This window comes from Perna viridis, chromosome 3, assembly GCF_037379345.1.
Source record: "Perna viridis isolate PV_CMFRI_1.1 ecotype Kerala chromosome 3, ASM3737934v1, whole genome shotgun sequence".
NCBI lineage: Eukaryota > Metazoa > Mollusca > Bivalvia > Mytilida > Mytilidae > Perna > Perna viridis.
The window spans coordinates 21,534,720-21,553,416 of record NC_142447.1 but is presented as its reverse complement, the minus strand read 5'-3'; the positions used below and the strand labels follow the sequence as shown (position 1 = coordinate 21,553,416).

Genomic DNA, 18,697 nt, shown 5'->3' with positions numbered 1-18,697 from the left:
TATCTCCCTTAACTCCTGTTGAGAACTGAGAAACCTTCCTTCATTTGTATCCCTTAACTTTCCTAAGAGGACTTAAAGCCTTCCTTAAGTTATCTCCCTAACCATTACTTAGAGGACTGAGAAGCAACTTCTTCGGTTTTCTCCCTTAACATTCTATTGAGGACTGAGAAGCATCTCTGGTTATCTCCCTAATCTTCTGTAGAGGACTGAGGTCTCACTAACCACTTCTAACGTTTCCATTACTTTACATGTTAGAAAAGTAATTTTCAAAGTTTCACTGTGAATTCCCGGGACAAATGACATCTTAAAGTTGCATACCGTTGCAAAGCTTGGAAAATAAGGCTTCAAAAATCATTATGCTAATGGTACGATGATTGTAGAAATTCTTCACAAAATTTACTTGAATAAATAATACTGAAAATCCACATTTTTACCTGTTCTGCTAACTGACAGCAAGGAGGCAAATTACTCACACATGTAAACAATATTCATACACTTTTGTAGTTAATTACATATATGATTTTAAAGTACACATTCTCGGCTTTATTTTGACTACTTTTAATCATAATACACACAAATAATGCACTTACAATGCATATGTCTAGGTTCAGTGTGTTTTTGGTACTACATAGGGGGGTGTGTGTGGCCATTTGACCCGGAAGTGGTTAGTGAGACCTGAAAAGCCTTTCCTTCAGTTCTCTCCCTTACCTTCTGTAGAGGACTGAGAAGCCTCTCCTTCCGTTAACATTTCCTCCAATTTGGCAGTCCTCAATACACTTTCACTAAATTCTGTCTGACTTGTTTCTGTTGTAACCCTTGTATAGTCAATAACTGCCTTCAAAAAGAAAAAAAAGAATGGACATTAAATATGTGTCCCTTGTCACAACTTCAATTGACCTTGTCAATTCTATGTCACAAAACTGTTTTTATTTGTATGCTTTAGTAAGGTTTATAATGACGTACTAGTAGTGCAAATTATGGCCTTCCCTTTAAAATGAGACCAGAGTCAAGCTAAGAAAAGAAGACTTTCAAAAGTTTAAATAATTCTCCTTTAAAATATCAGTTATTTCAAAAAGGTTTCGCATGTTATAGTGCTAATATGCATATCTCTACTGATAATCTGCAATCTTTAATAATCTAAATCAGGAAAAAAATGTTCTGAAGTGAAACATAGGACAAGTCATCATTACTAAGTCATATATATATATACCAAGTAAATTCTAATCGGTCAAGTAGGAGCTGAGCTTTCTTTCGCAAAGCGTAATCTGAAAGATGAACAGAAGGGTGGAGAGTACAGTGCCTATTTTTAGAGTTTTTGGTACAGTGATAAAGAACTTTGTTTACCACATCAGGATGGCCAGGTGAAATAAAGTCTTCATAAAATGGATGACATCCTTGTTTCTGGAAGGTATCATTTTCATAAACCACTGTCTCTGACACTTGTCTCTTGGTTGGTTGCTTCAGTGTTTTAATTGTACTCTGCCACCATTTTGTATCTGCTACTGTTGACAACATTGCCTTGGTTGTTTTAGTTGTGGATGATAAAATTTGTGTCGTCTGCTCAAGGGCTGCCTTTGCTGACAGTGGCGCCCTCTCTGAAGACTGGTCATCTAGATCCACATCAGAATGTATAGTGCTGTACATCATCTGTAACAAATAAGGCACCCTGTTAATGATTCAAAAGCCTTTAAGTACTGTTAACTTGTAAAGCATATAAATTCATCCAACCCTACTCCTTAAAATTTCAATTGAAAATGAAATCATAAGGAATGAGTGAAATTTTATTTCTGTCTAAGCACATATATTTAATTGAGGTTATTTCTTCATAGTTAACAAAAATATTACAACCACACTTTAAATGTTGTTTACTTGTAAGACTTTTCATCTTAATAAAAAATCTATATTTACCAAATGTGAACACTAAAGCAACCTCGTAAATTTAATACTATTATGATCTGTTGTCCTTTATAAGAAATAAATGAATATTTAATTTTATTTTACTGTTTTAATGTGCATTAACCTGCAAATTAAGTTCATACATTTCCATGAATAATTAGAAACATGTACATCAAACAATAAGAACTGCATGTAATTTGTAAAAATGTCACTTGCTTTATAATGAAACTGGGACAAACTACCAGTAAACCACTTTCTGACAAGAAGCTTTTGTGTAGACGGATTTCCTGTATATACATATATACATTGATTATACATGACTGTATACACAAATTCAAAATGCATTGAAACTAATATTTAATTACTTCAATAGATGTTTGGTATAAGAAAATTTTCAATGTACTATTATAAAGGATTGTAGGATTTGACTATTATGTACCAACCTGTGTCTCTAAAACAGCTTTAGCCTGTAGTACTTTGTAGGATTTGACTATATTTGACTACTATGTACCAACCTGTGTCTCTAGAACAGCTTTAGCCTGTAGTATTTTGTAGGATTTGACTATTATGTACCAAGCTGTGTCTCTAAATCAGTTTTAGATTTTGACTATTATGTACCAACCTGTGTCTCTATAACAGCTTTAAGATTTGACTATTATGTACCAACCTGTGTCTCTAAAACAGTTTTAGATTTTGACTATTATGAACCAACCTGTGTCTCTAAAACAGTTTTAGATTTTGACTATTATGTACCAACCTGTGTCTCTAAAACAGTTTTAGATTTTGACTATTATGTACCAACATGAGTCTCTAAAACAGCTTTAGGATTTGACTATTATGTACCAACCTGTGTCTCTAAAACAGCTTAAGCCTGTAGTATTTTGTAGGATTTGACTATTATGTACCAACCTGTGTCTCTAAAACAGTTTTAGATTTTGACTATTATGTACCAACCTGTGTCTCTAAAACAGTTTTAGATTTTGACTATTATGTACCAACCTGTGTCTCTAAAACAGCTTTAAATTTTGACTATTATGTACTAACCTGTGTCTCTAGAACAGCTTTAGCCTGCAGTATTGGTTCTATCATGTCAGCTGGGCAGTAGGCCAGGGAAAATGACAACAAATCAGCCCTGAAAATCATTACAAATATATATGACAAAAATCAGCCAAAAGTCATTACAGATTCATATGATATCAAATCAACCCTAAAATTATCACTGATCTAAATGACAACAAATAAACTGTAAAAAACTTCACAGATTTATATGGGCAACAAATCAGCCCTAAAATGAACACAGTTTCATATGATAAAAAATAGCTCTAAAATACCACAGATTTTCATAGAACAAATAAGCCCTAAAACATCACAGATTAATATGACCTCAAATCAGCCCAAAATCTTCACATATTCATACAACCTCAAAACAACCTCAAAATCATCACAAATTTATAAGAAAATAAATCAGCCCTAAAAAAATCACAGACTGATATCACCTCAAACCAACCCTAAATTCAACACAGATTAATTTTTTAATCTGTTTATACCATTTAAACTCCTTGTTTCATTCATTTAGGTCATAAAAAAGTTCTCATACTATATGCAACCAAAAATCCAAAAATTGAATTTGATAAACTGCCATGCTATTTATGCAGTGATCAGGATTAAAATTTTGAGAATGAGCCATTTTTATGATATTAAGAAATTTTAAGGCATCTTTATTTATCAATCTTTGTATAATTGCCACAATATCCTAATCACTATAAAAGGATTTGATAAGTTTGGAAAGTAGACATTGCTTGTTAATTTTAATTTTGAGCTTTTGCTTAGAGACCTTAAATCTGCAAAAAAATCCTAGAACACAGAGATATAAGAAAATTACATGAAGTCTTTTTTTTTTAAACCTGTATTTTGGTGAAATAGTAAAGACCTTTTCATTAAGAAAGCTATTTTCTCAATGTAACTAGAAATTCTATCATTAAAACAATCAAAAACATAACTGACGTAACTACAACATTCAACCCCTTCCATTCCAATCATTGTAAAAAAAAAAAAATTTTATTTGAAGGAAAAAAATCATAACACAATGGTTTTTGTACTTGAAAGAATTCAACCAAATTACTTAAAACATACTTTGCAGATATATCTTTGAAATCCTCTAAGCTAGCCAGATCAACACAGACATCCCAAGCAGGGTCATACAATCTCTCCATTAACTCCTTACAAACATCATATGTGAAACTTATGTCACGGGTCTACAAAAAAAATATACAAAGAAATAAAGTTATGTCTTATTTTCTAACAGATCTTAAGATTATGTCAGCATTTATAATCTTTGTATACAGATAAAAATTACCGAATAAATGACCAGTCAATATCATCATGTTAAAACACTAGTCATGAAGAAACAACCAATGACTTCTAAAATTATATTCATAAATAAAGTTACTCTACATGCAAAGATGGGTTCATTGGCCATATCAAGTTTATGCTCCCAATAAATAAAAAAAAATATTTTTTAATGAAATTTGATTTTTCACAAATTTTGTCCGAAAATTACATGCTGAGTAAAGCATGCCAAAAACTTATTTCCAATCTAATTCAATTCACCCCTGACTACTATATAATTATCAATACCCTGACTGCAGCCTTGGCTATTAGGTGTAATACTGAACATTCTCTCTTGTCCTTGTTTTCATGAATCTTTAGTAAGTAGCTTAATCTCATCAACTGCAGGTATAAAGCAATGATATATATCTCATCAACTGCAGGTATAAAGCAATAATATATATCTCATCAACTGCAGGTATAAAGCAATGATATATATCTTATGGATATTAAATGACAACATTATCGTGTGGAAAAAAACAGCTTGAAAAACACACTACCTAAGTCAATTAATTACACAACAGCAATAATATTTCTAAACTAAGACTTTGGTGCATTCATGAATTATTGCATGTAATCATTATTTATTTATAAAAGCTAAATGTTGTACTGAGAAGCAGTGACTTCAGTTACGATAAAAACAATTTGCTTTAGATGATATATACATTAAACTCTCTGATCTTGCATCTAAAGCTAAGATTATATACAAACTTTTTTCTGTTGTTTATATGAAGTGCTCCTGATGGCTATTGCCTGCTTAATCAGTTCTATTCTGTCCTTGGTCTGTCTCACTAGAGCAAAAAAAAAAAAAAAAAATTCAAAGTACCAACTTTACATTGCAAGCCCATGGCTAGGCTGAAAACTGTTTTAAGTATATGTTAAGATTCGTGGTACGTGGGTTATCAATTTTTGTGGTTTATTCCAAAATTTGGTTCCCAATGAAAAGGACATGTCCATTGATGTGTAAACCGAAAACCTCAAAACCACAAATTCAAGAATCCACGAACTTGTGTTCCTTCCCTAATCCATGAATTTAAGTACTTTCACAGTATATGGTCTTTCTAAGACACAATGGTTTAAGTCTCAAATTATTTTCCAAAACATTTCTTGATAATTATTTTAAAGATACAAATACACAGATAATGTTAAGAAATACAAAATAAACCTGGCATTTTAAGTGGAACAAAGCTTTTAAAAATGAGATGTGAGCAAGCATTTTTAGTCAGTTCTGAATTGTTATAAAATAAATAGTGAACTATTTTTAAAAAAATTCTTAATCTGTACTGTAAAGTAGGGATAGTTGTACAGAACAAGTAATTTCAACTTTGAGAGTCATCAGATAAAATATACTAACCTTGTGCTGGTATTATAGATACACCAAAATCATCCAGTAAAGCAAGGGAGTTAATCAGGTCAAGTTCTTCCTGAATAGAGGCTGGAGTATCTCTTATCAAATTCAAACACACTCTAAAAAAAGAAATGGCTATTGATGGATATGGCTAATATTGAATATTAAATATTCAAAACCTTTTCCTTTCTATTCTAAAATCATTTAGCTTGAAAGACTGTGTCCAATCCATCACACAGGCATTCAGTGGTAAATAAGTTGAAAATATCTTTGTAATTTAATCCAGAGATGATTTTAAGAGGTCAACAAATAAAGCGAAAATTGGCAAAATCGAAAGTAAATATACAATAAAAAAAGAATCAGAACTGTAAAATCCAGATTTGAAATAGTGGAAATCTGCTAAAAAACAGAAGAAAATCATCTCTGTTAATCTGATTTGCAACCAGCTTTCTGAATGGTTGATTGTCTTGGTACTATGACATTATTAATGTTGATTGGTCCACACTCCCCCATTCAAATAATCCCAAACAAAACAAGGTTTTGACTACAAATCAATTTCAACTGTCATTCATTAGAAATTAAATCGTAAGGAATATTTCTAATTTTTGAAATCAAGTTATTGTATCTGTTCAAAAATAAGAAACATTCTGTAAATAATATAGGGCAGATTCAATCAAATCACACTGAAATCTAGCCAGATTCGTATTGAAAGTGGTGACAGTTCAACTCAAATTGCCATAAAACATTTGGTTCAAAATATCAATACCTAGCAAGATCAATGCAAGGATCCTTCATGTCTGTAGAGGAATCAAAGTACTCTTGGGCTGATGATACAACAAGTTCTATAGCTCTTTCATATGGAACCTTGATCTGTTTGGTGTAAGAATGACTAGGAAGACTTTCATCACTACTTTTTTCTATATACTCCCCAGCTAATGAAATACTCTCTCTTCTACCAGAACATAGCAGGCTCTCAGTGAATATCTATCAACAAAAAATAGATAACAGGTTAAATGAGAACAAAAAAACCCAACAAGTAAACAGAAAACATATGATTCAATAAATGATACAAATGGAAATACAATGACCTGGAGATGAAGCCCTATTTGGTCATCTGTACCTAGATTTGTTGTTCAAAATGACATTTTAAAATTTCCTGATAATTTGTCACTTTATTTGGCAATTACATGTATATCTGAAAACAATCGGCAGTCCTTCACAAAAGACATTCTCTGGTGAAAAATAGTAGATTATACCTGACTTTTTACACCATAAGAGAAATGCACTATGTAGCCAATTTGGTTGTTATAAATCACAATTAAAACTGAAATGGGTGCTACAGCAGTAAGTAGAGTAAAAACAATACCTCATGACAAAGCCCTGATGAAAGACATCTGTACACCTGGTCCTGTAACTGGATCACATCATCATGTAACTTCCTCCAGGCTATCTCTGACAATGGTTCACTCCTGTTGGAATGGATATATGTTTGATATTGGCGTAAAAAATAAGTAGCACGTAAAGATAAATAATAATAAAAACAACATTAATAATAATACTTTAATTTGATTATAAAAGAAAGAAATCTGCAAATATCTGAACTCTATATACTTTCAACTAAAAGCAAAAAAAAAAACTAGAGGCTCTAGAGAGCCTGATTGTAACAAACAATATTTTTTTACCTTTCAAGGGCAATAACTCTAATAAGGAATTGATATGCAACATGAACTCTTGGATACTTCAGCCTTGCTATAGTGAAAATTTCATGAATTGAAAGTTAAATTTTATCTTTTACAGTTTTCAATTTACATGTATAAGGTAGACACCACAAAATTCAAATTGTCAAAGGCAACAACTCTAATTAGGAATCGTCACACAATCTGGACCCTATTAGGACTTTTGAAGATCTTGTTATAAGGATCATTTTAAAACAAATGTTTAATTCTATCTACAATGTTTTCCATACACGATAAAAAACACAAAAATCCTCATTTTTGACCTTCCAAGGGCAATAACTCCAATAAGGAGTCAGGTCTCACTAACCACTTCCAAGTCAAATGGCCACCCCCCTATGTAGTACCAAAAACACACTGAACCTAGACATATGCATTGTAAGTGCATTATTTGTGTGTATTATGATTAAAAGTAGTCAAAATAAAGCTGAGAATGTGTACTTTAAAATCATATATGTAATTAACTACAAAAGTGTATGAATATTGTTTACATGTGTGAGTAATTTGCCTCCATGCTGTCAGTTAGCAGAACAGGTAAAAATGTGGATTTTCAGTATTATTTATTCAAGTAAATTTTGTGAAGAATTTCTACTATGATCGTACCATTAGCATAATGATTTTGGAAGCCTTATTTTCCAAGCTTCGCAACAGTATGCAGCTTTAAGATGTCATTTGTCCTGGGAATTCACAGTGAGACTTTGAAAATTACTTTTTTAACATGTAAAGTAATGGAAACGTTAGAAGTGGTTAGTGAGACCATAAATTAAATTATGGCATATTTCAGAGAAATGCATAATCTGAGGAAAATTGCCTTTCCTGGTCATTATTTCCATTTTCCCATAAAATCAGTATAGTGATATTGGTAATCTGGCTATATTTTAAGAGGTGCATTGTGCAAGGTATTTTAAAAAACAACATAGCAACAAGATTTTTATCAGTAACAGTGACTCATAACTTGACGTCATCCATGAAATACACAACGTCACTGCTTGGGATATTCAAAGTACTCAAATAGTCACACAGCACAGACTAAGAATCACACAGTAATGAAATAGGTATGATATAAATTGTTGAAATCTGTTCTTTTTTCATAATGATAAATGATATTTACTATTACAACTTCTTGAATTATCATAGGTATCAATTTGGTGTGACAAGTTAGTTAAAATTGTAATTTTTTAGTAATTTAGGGAAAATATCACTGAGGGGCATGATATAAAAATGACCATTTCTTTGTAGTACTATGTCTGATTTTGATAGTTTTGGTCTTATTAGACTCACAATACCACAAGCTTTCATAAAATGTAAAAAAAGAAAAAACATAAAAACTCATAAAATGTTTTTAAGGTCTCACTAACCACTTCCGGGTCAAATGGCCACCCCCCTATGTAGTACCAAAAACACACTGAACCTAGACATATGCATTGTAAGTGCATTATTTGTGTGTATTATGATTAAAAGTAGTCAAAATAAAGCTGAGAATGTGTACTTTAAAATCATATATGTAATTAACTACAAAAGTGTATGAATATTGTTTACATGTGTGAGTAATTTGCCTCCATGCTGTCAGTTAGCAGAACAGGTAAAAATGTGGATTTTCAGTATTATTTATTCAAGTAAATTTTGTGAAGAATTTCTACTATGATCGTACCATTAGCATAATGATTTTGGAAGCCTTATTTTCCAAGCTTCGCAACGGTATGCAGCTTTAAGATGTCATTTGTCCTGGGAATTCACAGTGAGACTTTGAAAATTACTTTTTTAACATGTAAAGTAATGGAAACGTTAGAAGTGGTTAGTGAGACCTCATCATATAACTTTAACCAAAAAATAATAAAGCAAGCCACAGAAGGAAATTAACATATATTAGAGTTTGTGAGATATATGTAGAAATTGGTGACTTGATCCCTACAGTATAAAAATACCAATGATGGCCATGTTTTACGATTGATATAACTAATCGTTACATATTTTTAAGTAAATATTCCAAGGATGCTGGTAACCAAATTTGGAAATAATCCACTGAATTTTTTACAATAAAGTTAATGATAGACAATAACAGACAAAAGTGATGACAATAGCTTTGGTCCAGGTGAGCTAAAAATAAAAACAAAACTATAGCACTTTCATTATACAGTGCTGTAAAATAACATTTAGCTACATATACTGTACATAACTTGACTCTAATTACACACCTTTTCCCAGCAGCCCTTGTAAGTCTCACCATCAACATCTTAGCAGACTCTGGCTCTTTCTACAAAAAGAAAGAAATGAGCTAATAAAGATTCATCTTTTGTTGTAGTATACTCATGGAAGCATTCTTCCTGAGATTTGAATCTCAACTCATTACAATATTAAGTGTGGTTTCAAAACCCCTAGATTATAGTTTCAATACAAACTCTATTTACTCCATGTAACCTAGCATTTTTTTTTTATTTTTTGATTCTTGATACATTTATTTTTTTCATGGATAGTAGCTTCACAACATACAAGGACAATTTTACTAGGTCAACAAACACGGTGGAAATTGGCAAAATCGGAAGTAAATATACCAAAAAAAAAAGAATCATAATGGTCAAATACGGATTAAAATAGCAGAAATCTGCTAAAAAGCGGAAAAAAAACATCTCTGAACATTTCAGGAACTTCAAATGAGGATCAAATTTTCTACAAAGAGCAATAGTATACCTCTGTTTCTAAAATGTACTGTAGAGTCTTGTTTACATTCTGCTCATTCAAAATCCTTAATGCTCTGAAAAGATAAATACATGTTTTATTCAACCTTGCCTCATGTTCTCAAGGAGTGATTGCAAATATATACAATAAATTTCTGATAGCATTCCAAACAATTTTATATTTTCTAACTTTTTTACATTTTTCATGGGAGAAACAGATTATCCTCCAGGAAAGTCTTATTTTATACTATTTCTCCACTCACCAAATTAAGTACTCCCATCTTAAGTACAGAAATCATTTAATCCTACCAGAAAGAGAATCTACATAAAGTTTATATAAAACTTTTTCAATATCATGTTTCTTTTTCTTGGATCAGCTTAAATATAGTGAACTGGGATTTTTTTTCTGTAGCAGTTTTACTGTTGCTATGTTTCATGTCAGAGCATCGACACCAAATTAAATCAGTGACAAATATTTTCATCAAAGACAATAACAGTATGATTTGACAAATGATAGTGCACTTAAAAGTTCTCAAAAGTAGAACGAGAAATTAAAGCAAAATAAAAGGGGGTACAAGAGTTTCTAGATGTAAATTGAACAGACTTATTGAAAAAGTTAATCAATAAATATAAAATTTAAAAGATCTATTTTAATTTTCCAATTCTCAAGCTTTGTTAACTTTAAGTGTACTAACCCAAGATGTCTTTCCAATTTGTCTACCTCTCTATGAAGTTTCCGTGATTCTTCGGTATCAGTGCTTAAAGTGTAAATTAAATAAAAATCATTAATCTTTCTTTTTTCAAAAAGAGGTACATAAGACTTCTTTGTTTTTTCTAAGGTTAAGAATATTGTGTAGAAAGTATTTATGAAGCATTCATGGTTTGGCCATGTTCCTGGAATCTCTTTTTTGCAATACTGAAGTATGGAAAAAATGGAAGATCAATGATGGACATTTCAAGTCTGTACAAGGACAAAGAAGCTTCATAACCTCAGTTGTACCGGTAGCTTAAGTACATACTTACTGTAAATATTTCTGTTCAGTTTACTTATTTCTGTGAAAGGCACATTAATAAACCATAATAAAGGACAAGGTCCTTGTAACAGTAATCAATAAGAATTTGACCTTTGACCTTAGTAAGAGCCCAATTTCAGTCTGACTGGAAGTTTAACTTGTGATACAGAAAAACTTGTATCTTAAAGACAAAATGTCTCATAGCTCACATCCTAAAATTTTGTTAAATTATGAAGAAAAATACATCTTAGTGAACGTAAAACTGCAAAAGGCAAAAAAAAAGCATCAATATATTCAACTTTGTCCTCCTACAGGTTACAGCTGTCATTTATTATCAAAAGCATCCATCACTTTATGAACCTTCACTAATACTGATGTTACATATACACACTTGACATATGATTAATTAAATCAATTAGTGTTTTGTCCTAATTAACACTGATCATCAAAATATCCTAATTTTCTCATATTTTACTGAATTTAATTGCGAAATCCCTAATTTTTAGGACTTATTTTATATCATGTTTTCTGTCCTAATTTGCAACTTGCTGATAAAGAAGCAATTTTTGAAACATGTCCTACCCATATCCTTTTTGTGGTAGGCACTGGAATATATCCAAAGCTAATTTCAGCTGGTCGTCCCTGAAAAGATAAGTATATACATTTTGCTTTTGGTATGGAAATATGTTTTTAAAAATATTACAGATATACCGGTATTAATCACATAAATTTGTAACTGTTTCTCTATTATTTTTAAGTGAAGTTTTCTATTAAATATACGTCCCGTGCAGGTCCGGGTGTCAAAAGAATAGGCCTGCAGCAGCGCTAAGCTTGTCGTACAAGGCGACTAAAGAGTGCTCAGAAACCTAGCCGGGGGCTAGGCGCTCTGCCCACAGAGCAACTGGGATGTGTACCCCAGGTGGTGGAATGGGGTACCCCTGGCGTGTTACATGCTGGGGTTGTCAGGCTATAATATGGACCACCTGACCGCAAACTATAGTGGTGCACCGTATTGGGAAAGATGCCACGTTTCTTGCACGTTAAAGAACCTTGTAGTGGTATTCGATAGGGGAAGGAACCTTTGCACTCCGCCACAGGAGGCTAAATTGCCCAACCTTACCCATCCCTCCATTTTTCTAGTGGCAATCAAAATTTGTCGACCCTATTATCCTCGTGTCCCATCGCTTTTTTCATTTCATCATCATTTCATGTTCATTTTATCATCCATTTCATGTTCATCGTCTGAATATAGCTGAAATATTGCTGCTCGGATGCTAAACCCCAACAATCAATCAATCAATCAATCTATTCAATATACTAACCTTTCACAGGCATATAAAGCTTCCAGGGCCATGGACATGAGATCTAACTGACTAGATATAACTGGTCTCTTTTGCTACAATGAAATATTAAAACTTTAATAATAGATTATATTATTAGCATTGTACTTCTATCATGCATAACAATTTCATAATACTCGAAACTGACAGTTTGCATATTTCCTCACAACAACAAAAACAAGTAAAACAAGAAATCTGTGAGTGATGGCTCACTAGTGGTACCCCCGATGTCAATCATGATATCAAGAAAATAAACAAAGTCATTGGTAAACAAGAAGTTGTCAAATTTTTCTAAAAATGAATTTCACCATATGGCATATCCACAAGAAGAATGTGCTATAATTTCAAGCCACTGTGATGTGTAGTTGCTGAGAAAAATTTCAACTTTCAAAATATATAAAAAATAAACAAAGTCCCCGGTAAACAGGAACTTATCAATTTTTCTGAAAATGTATCCTACCATATGGCATACCTACAGGAACAAGAGGCTCCCAGGAGCCTGAAATGCTCACCCTGTTAAATTTTGCCTTTCAAGGGCAATAAATTAAACAAGATGTTATCCAACAATTTTGACCAATGAAAACTTTGGTAGCACTTATCAAAAAAACATCCTTTTTCAACTTTCAAGGGCAATAACTCTTACAAGGAGTAGTCTGACAACTTTTATCCCTGGAGACTTTTGTAAGCCTTATAATAAGAAGCATTTCAGCAATTGAAGGAATTTGGCTAAACCTAACAATATGGAGATATAATATGTGAAAAAGTACTGTCTGACCCCTATGTTCTTTTTTTAGTAATGACAGCCATGTTTTTCAAGGATATCCCAAGGAAAATTCATAAGTTTGGTTCCAATTTGTCTGGCAGTGCCAGAGAAGATTTTTGATGGAAATAACATTAAAAATAGCAACAAAGACAAACATGTTGAAAAAGGGCTATATCTCAAACATGGCATAACAGATTAAACAAAAATTTCACCACATATAGACCTCATCATGGTGAACACTTTTACCATATGGCAGAATTTGGATAAACCTAACTGTTTTAGAAATATATGCAAAACTACTGCCTGATCCCTATGTTCTATTTTAAGTAATGCAGCCATGTTTTTTAAAGGATCACAAATCGCCACAACAGTTCTATGCAGGATACCCCAGGGAACATTCAAATCAAGTTTGGTTCCAATGGGTCAAATGACGGTCAACATGGCACGGATCAGCAGCTTACTGTGGAGTAGTAATGTAGAATTATGCAAATCATATGTGAATGTAAAGTTCTGATAATACAAGTGCAAGAAGTCCCTAACAATATTGGCCACTTAGAAATAATTTAACAAAAACATGGTCTGGACTACCAGCTTGTATTACCTAATTTCTACCCCTACTTCAATTATTTCAGTAACAGCAACTTGTGACATCCACAAACTATAACTATAATTTCGAAAGGATACTTACAGTGACTTTCGAAGCTTCAAATATCTTAGCTGGTTGTGAGAGATCTGTTTTAGCTTTGGTTACAATATAATCCCTCAGTAAAGATATAAAACACCCAGACTGTCTCTGTTCACATTGCTGTAGGAATGGTACCATCCACTTGTGGAGACATTTATTATACATTTCTTCTGAAGCCTGGAATATAAGGCCAATGAAAATTATATTCTTGGTTCTATAGCAGTTTTTTCCCTTATGAAAACCAATGAGGGCCGGGGAAGGGCATATCTTTTATTGACCCACAATAGTGATAAGGTTGTTTATTACTGTTTATAGCCAGAAAAAAATGTTGCTTTCATTTAGATATACTGATATAGTGCTAAAAATAGGTAATAGAGATGTTGGAGGGGTGAGAACCAAGAAATTATTTTAGTTGGCCTTAAAAATATCTGTAGCTAATAAATATTCATGATTGTACTTTCACATATGTTTTTTTTTATCTTAAAAGGTATTTGCAGTTAGAAAACAATGGTTCAAATTACATCCTATACATATTCATAAATATATTTGGTAAAAACCCATATAAAATTGAAATCATTTGTATCACCTGAAAGTCATATTGTTGAAACATGTATACATAATCTGTTTTAATTGAAGTTATTTAATAGTAACTTGTAAATGATGCAAGGGTAAGTTTTCAATATACCACAGTTTTTCAAACAACAATATTCATCAAAATAACAGCAAAAATAAAATATGGAGGGGTCAGCAGTGGAATGAATCAGAATCCAAATACGGAAGGGTCAGCAGTGGAATGAATTGGAATCCACATAGGGAAGGGTCAGCAATGGAATGAATCAGAATCCAGATATGGAAGGGTCAGCAATGGAATGAATCAGAATCCAGATATGGAAGGGTCAGCAGTGGAATGAATCAGAATCCACATACGGAAGGGTCAGCAGTGGAATGAATCAGAATCCAGATAAGGAAGGGTCAACAGTGGAATGAATCAGAATCCACATACGGAAGGGTCAGCAGTGGAATGAATCAGAATCCAGATAAGGAAGGGTCAACAGTGGAATGAATCAGAATCCAGATACATGGCCTAGACCTGTACACATGAAACAGAGACAATCTACATATAACACTTTACAAAATAACAAATTTGGGACTTATTTAGAAGCATTTAAGACATTAAAAAGGCACCAATGAACCTTAGACATAATAAGTTCCAGTTTATCATAGTCAGCCATCTTCTGAAGTTCATCAAAGGTCAAGGTCTCATCTACTAGACAGTCATACACTAACATCTCCATGGTAACTAGATTATCTAACAGTTCTGTCATTCCCTGAAAAAGAAATATTTCTATACAACTACAAATGTAGATTACAATATCATTGTATCATACACTTAAAAAGATATGATAAAGATTTTAAATGGTCTTGTTGTTTATTGATAGCAAACCAAGGCAAAGTCAATCTGCAATCCACTACTGTTCTTCAATTGGGAGGGTAAAGACTCAGCCTAAGACAATTAAATTAGTGAGTGATGGACACTGATAAAATAGAAATGTTCATTTTCACATATATATGTAGTACAATAGAGCTGAAACACAAAATAGTATCCTTTCATGTCTAATTAGGTGTATGTTTTTTAAAAATAATATTCTCACCTGAACACCCCTTTCAATGGCAAGTTTCACCATTTCTACAGATAAATCTACTTGTCTGGACAATTTCTCTATCTCACAGGCTCGGAAGCTGTACCAGTGTGTTAGATCTTTACTTGTAGGATCTGGTATTCTGGTAAAATACAAGAAACAAGTCAAAGGTAAGACAAAATGTTGACTGTCTTTTTTCCAAATGTAATGTGTTTTATTGTTTAAACATGAAACCTAAAGAAATAATTTTGAAAATACTTTATTAGGAACAGAACCTCTACAGACTCTCTCATTTCACTATGTTAAGTTCAATGACTCAGAAATGAAAAAAAAATCAGAACATAATGAATTAGGATCTTCCTTTTATGCTAACAAACATTATTTCAAAAAGTTATTAAAATAAATTAAAAAGGAATTTTATGAGTAAATGTAGGACTGCAAAACACTACAATATGTCTGTCAAAGGACTTAAGTATATAAAAAAAATCAATTTTTAGCTTACTTAGCAAATATGCAAGCAAAAGTACCAAATACTGCATAGCAGATATTTATTGTAATATTAAATTTTCAAAGCATGGACAAAATTAAAACATACACAATGCCACTCTACTTTAACATGGATATAGTAGTACCATACCTGAAAGGTGAGAGACCAGGATTTTCTTCATACAGGAAACCACCAAGATCTGGTAACAGTGGTTCTATTACAGATCTGTAACACAAATGCATGTTTTATATTGGCAACTAAAATCACAAACTCTCAAACAATAATTGAAAATTCAATTGATAATCATGCCAGCTAACCTTTTTTTGGCTCACATGAATAGTTTCTGAAACACTGTATGTGTGCTTTTAAGTAAATTAGCAATACAAAAATAAAGTTCATTAGTTGTATTTTAAATTAGCTTACTAAAAGCAGAAAGTTGGAAAGAGCAAATAACCAAAGTTATGATGACGAGTACTGAAGAATGCCAATTTCTGCACAAGAGTTAAATGTTATTGCGTTTTTTGCACAAGTGGTTACATTTTAGTCATCCATGATTGTCCTATTTATCATACAGATTCTCACCATAATTTATTGCTATTTTCATCATAAATTTTTAATTTTTGTGATTGGCAAATTGATATTCATGTTGGGACATTTTGACGGTAGAAAATCTGAGAGTGAATTTACCAAATTTATATCATAGTGAATTATTCAATTATTTTTTACTGCAAACATTCAATATTTCACTATTATCTATATAATAAATACATTTATCCCCTACCTGCAGAGTTCTTGTTCACTCCAGTCAGTTTCTCTCCATTGATCAGAATCCCATGGGATAACACTCTTATTGTCTCTGAAAACATTAGACAAACTTGGTAAAAATATTGGTGTTATGTAAAAAATATATATACATGTAAAGGAGGATGTTAGCTGATACAATATTCCACATTTATTCCTATAATGAATAACATTGACTGATAAAGAATAGAATCAAAATTATCAGCTGATACACACATATTTTTAACATTTTTAATAGGATAATTAGTTGGAAAGAGTGAATATCCAAAATATTATCATGAGTGCTGAAGACCGCCTAGATTTAACGAGTGTACGAAACTTGTTCCACACACGAGTTAAATCCTCAAGCGTTCTCGGCACAAGTGACCATATTTTGGATACTCATGATTCCCAGTAGATTATCCTATTTATTATATAGATTTTCTTCATAATTTATCCATGTTTTCAATATGAACTTTGAATTCTGTGATTGGCATATTGAAATCAAAGTTGTGATGTTCTGGCGAGAGAAAGCGTGAGAGTGAAATTACCAAATTTATTTCAGTGTGAATTATCGGAATTTATTACACTGGGAACATTCGATAAAACACTGTTATCTATTTAATAATTGAAGATATTGTTGACAATAACTGAAGACAAAAAACAACTAGTAATATTTGCAGCCACTGATATGGACTCTCACACCCCATTAATGATAACTAATATCAAAGCTACTGATATGGCCTCTCACACTTCTTCAATGATAACTAATATCAAAGTTACTGATATGGCCTCTCACACCCCATCAATGATAACTAGTATCCAAGCTACTGATATGGCCTCTCACACTTCTTCAATGATAACTAATATCCAATGTCTATCAGCAGATTGATTTCATGAAAGAGTTACATGTATTTTTTTTACAAATAATGGGTAAGCTTGATGTCAAGCATTTGAACACAAACTATTTTGCAAAAATATTGTAATTAATACACTTCATCCTACATATATCTTACCCAATCTCAGGAAGCAATGACCTATATTCATGAGGGTTAGTGGTTTCTGGAAAGTTTGACAGAATACCCAATCTGAAAAAATAATATTCCGTACAAATCTATTTTTTATAATTTACATTACACTAGCAAACTGTTGCTCATTCATTAAATAAGATTACTTACATTGCAACATAGTGCATACATGTATTTTACATGTTTTTTTTTCTGATTAATAACACAAATCACTCAATTACCGAATTATATTTCCTGACAATATAGTAAAATGACAACTATGAGATATGCATGTATCTAGCTATCTACTGTAAGTGCACACAAAAACCATATAATAATAGTAATTGAAATGACTTGAAAGAAAGCTTTGGCAGATTCAGTGTAAATCAAGGAGCTTAAGTCCCTCACTAAAACTGAAAAAAGGTATGTTTTTGTGTGAAATCGGTATTTTCCAAAAACATAATCGAAAATTATTACTCGACTCCCTTTCCTGCAATTGGTGATAAGTTATGTTTATACCCCAATTCTGAAATCTTCAATCCACTCAGTAAGTTTTATAGTATTCTCACAAGTGAAAGTAAAATGATACCTGTGTGATTTAAGGTCCTCCCAATGGAAAGTAAAAAGGGTCTCCAGAGCCTGGATATCATTCTCCTGAAAGCAAATAACATGCTAAGCTTATATTGTACATCCAATAAACACAGTAACACTAACTGGGCATTATACACAGTTGAGGCTTAGAACCACAATACAATTCAAGATTTAGCAAGGCATCTCAACTGTTTGTTGAATAAATAAAAAAGTTTGACGTGTATCAATCCATTGTTTATTCTTCATTATTATGCAAGAGAAAATTTCAAAATAAATGCTCATACAGAAGTGTTTTAACTCTGCGAATGAAAATGTGTCAACTTCCAAAACAAAGAAACTAAGATTCTGCGC

General features: G+C 32.1%; 1 protein-coding gene across 1 annotated transcript in view; it reads right to left on the bottom strand.

The window, feature by feature from the left end:
* Positions 1-18,697, bottom strand: part of LOC148621422 (NBAS subunit of NRZ tethering complex-like) — a 52,029-nt gene that overhangs the window by 13,672 nt on the left and 19,660 nt on the right. Inside the window, exons 21-41 of the mRNA XM_088575776.1 lie at positions 18,345-18,409; positions 17,765-17,836; positions 16,750-16,824; positions 16,119-16,193; positions 15,494-15,623; positions 15,035-15,169; positions 13,845-14,018; positions 12,376-12,449; positions 11,636-11,695; positions 10,736-10,798; positions 10,054-10,117; positions 9,561-9,619; positions 6,999-7,101; positions 6,399-6,616; positions 5,639-5,751; positions 4,996-5,075; positions 4,534-4,626; positions 4,030-4,151; positions 2,941-3,028; positions 1,345-1,647; positions 709-835 (exon numbers count right to left, since the gene is read on the bottom strand). Coding sequence (XP_088431902.1) covers positions 709-835; positions 1,345-1,647; positions 2,941-3,028; positions 4,030-4,151; positions 4,534-4,626; positions 4,996-5,075; positions 5,639-5,751; positions 6,399-6,616; positions 6,999-7,101; positions 9,561-9,619; positions 10,054-10,117; positions 10,736-10,798; positions 11,636-11,695; positions 12,376-12,449; positions 13,845-14,018; positions 15,035-15,169; positions 15,494-15,623; positions 16,119-16,193; positions 16,750-16,824; positions 17,765-17,836; positions 18,345-18,409 — 2,293 coding nt within the window. The remainder of the gene's footprint in view (positions 1-708; positions 836-1,344; positions 1,648-2,940; positions 3,029-4,029; positions 4,152-4,533; positions 4,627-4,995; positions 5,076-5,638; positions 5,752-6,398; positions 6,617-6,998; positions 7,102-9,560; positions 9,620-10,053; positions 10,118-10,735; positions 10,799-11,635; positions 11,696-12,375; positions 12,450-13,844; positions 14,019-15,034; positions 15,170-15,493; positions 15,624-16,118; positions 16,194-16,749; positions 16,825-17,764; positions 17,837-18,344; positions 18,410-18,697) is intronic.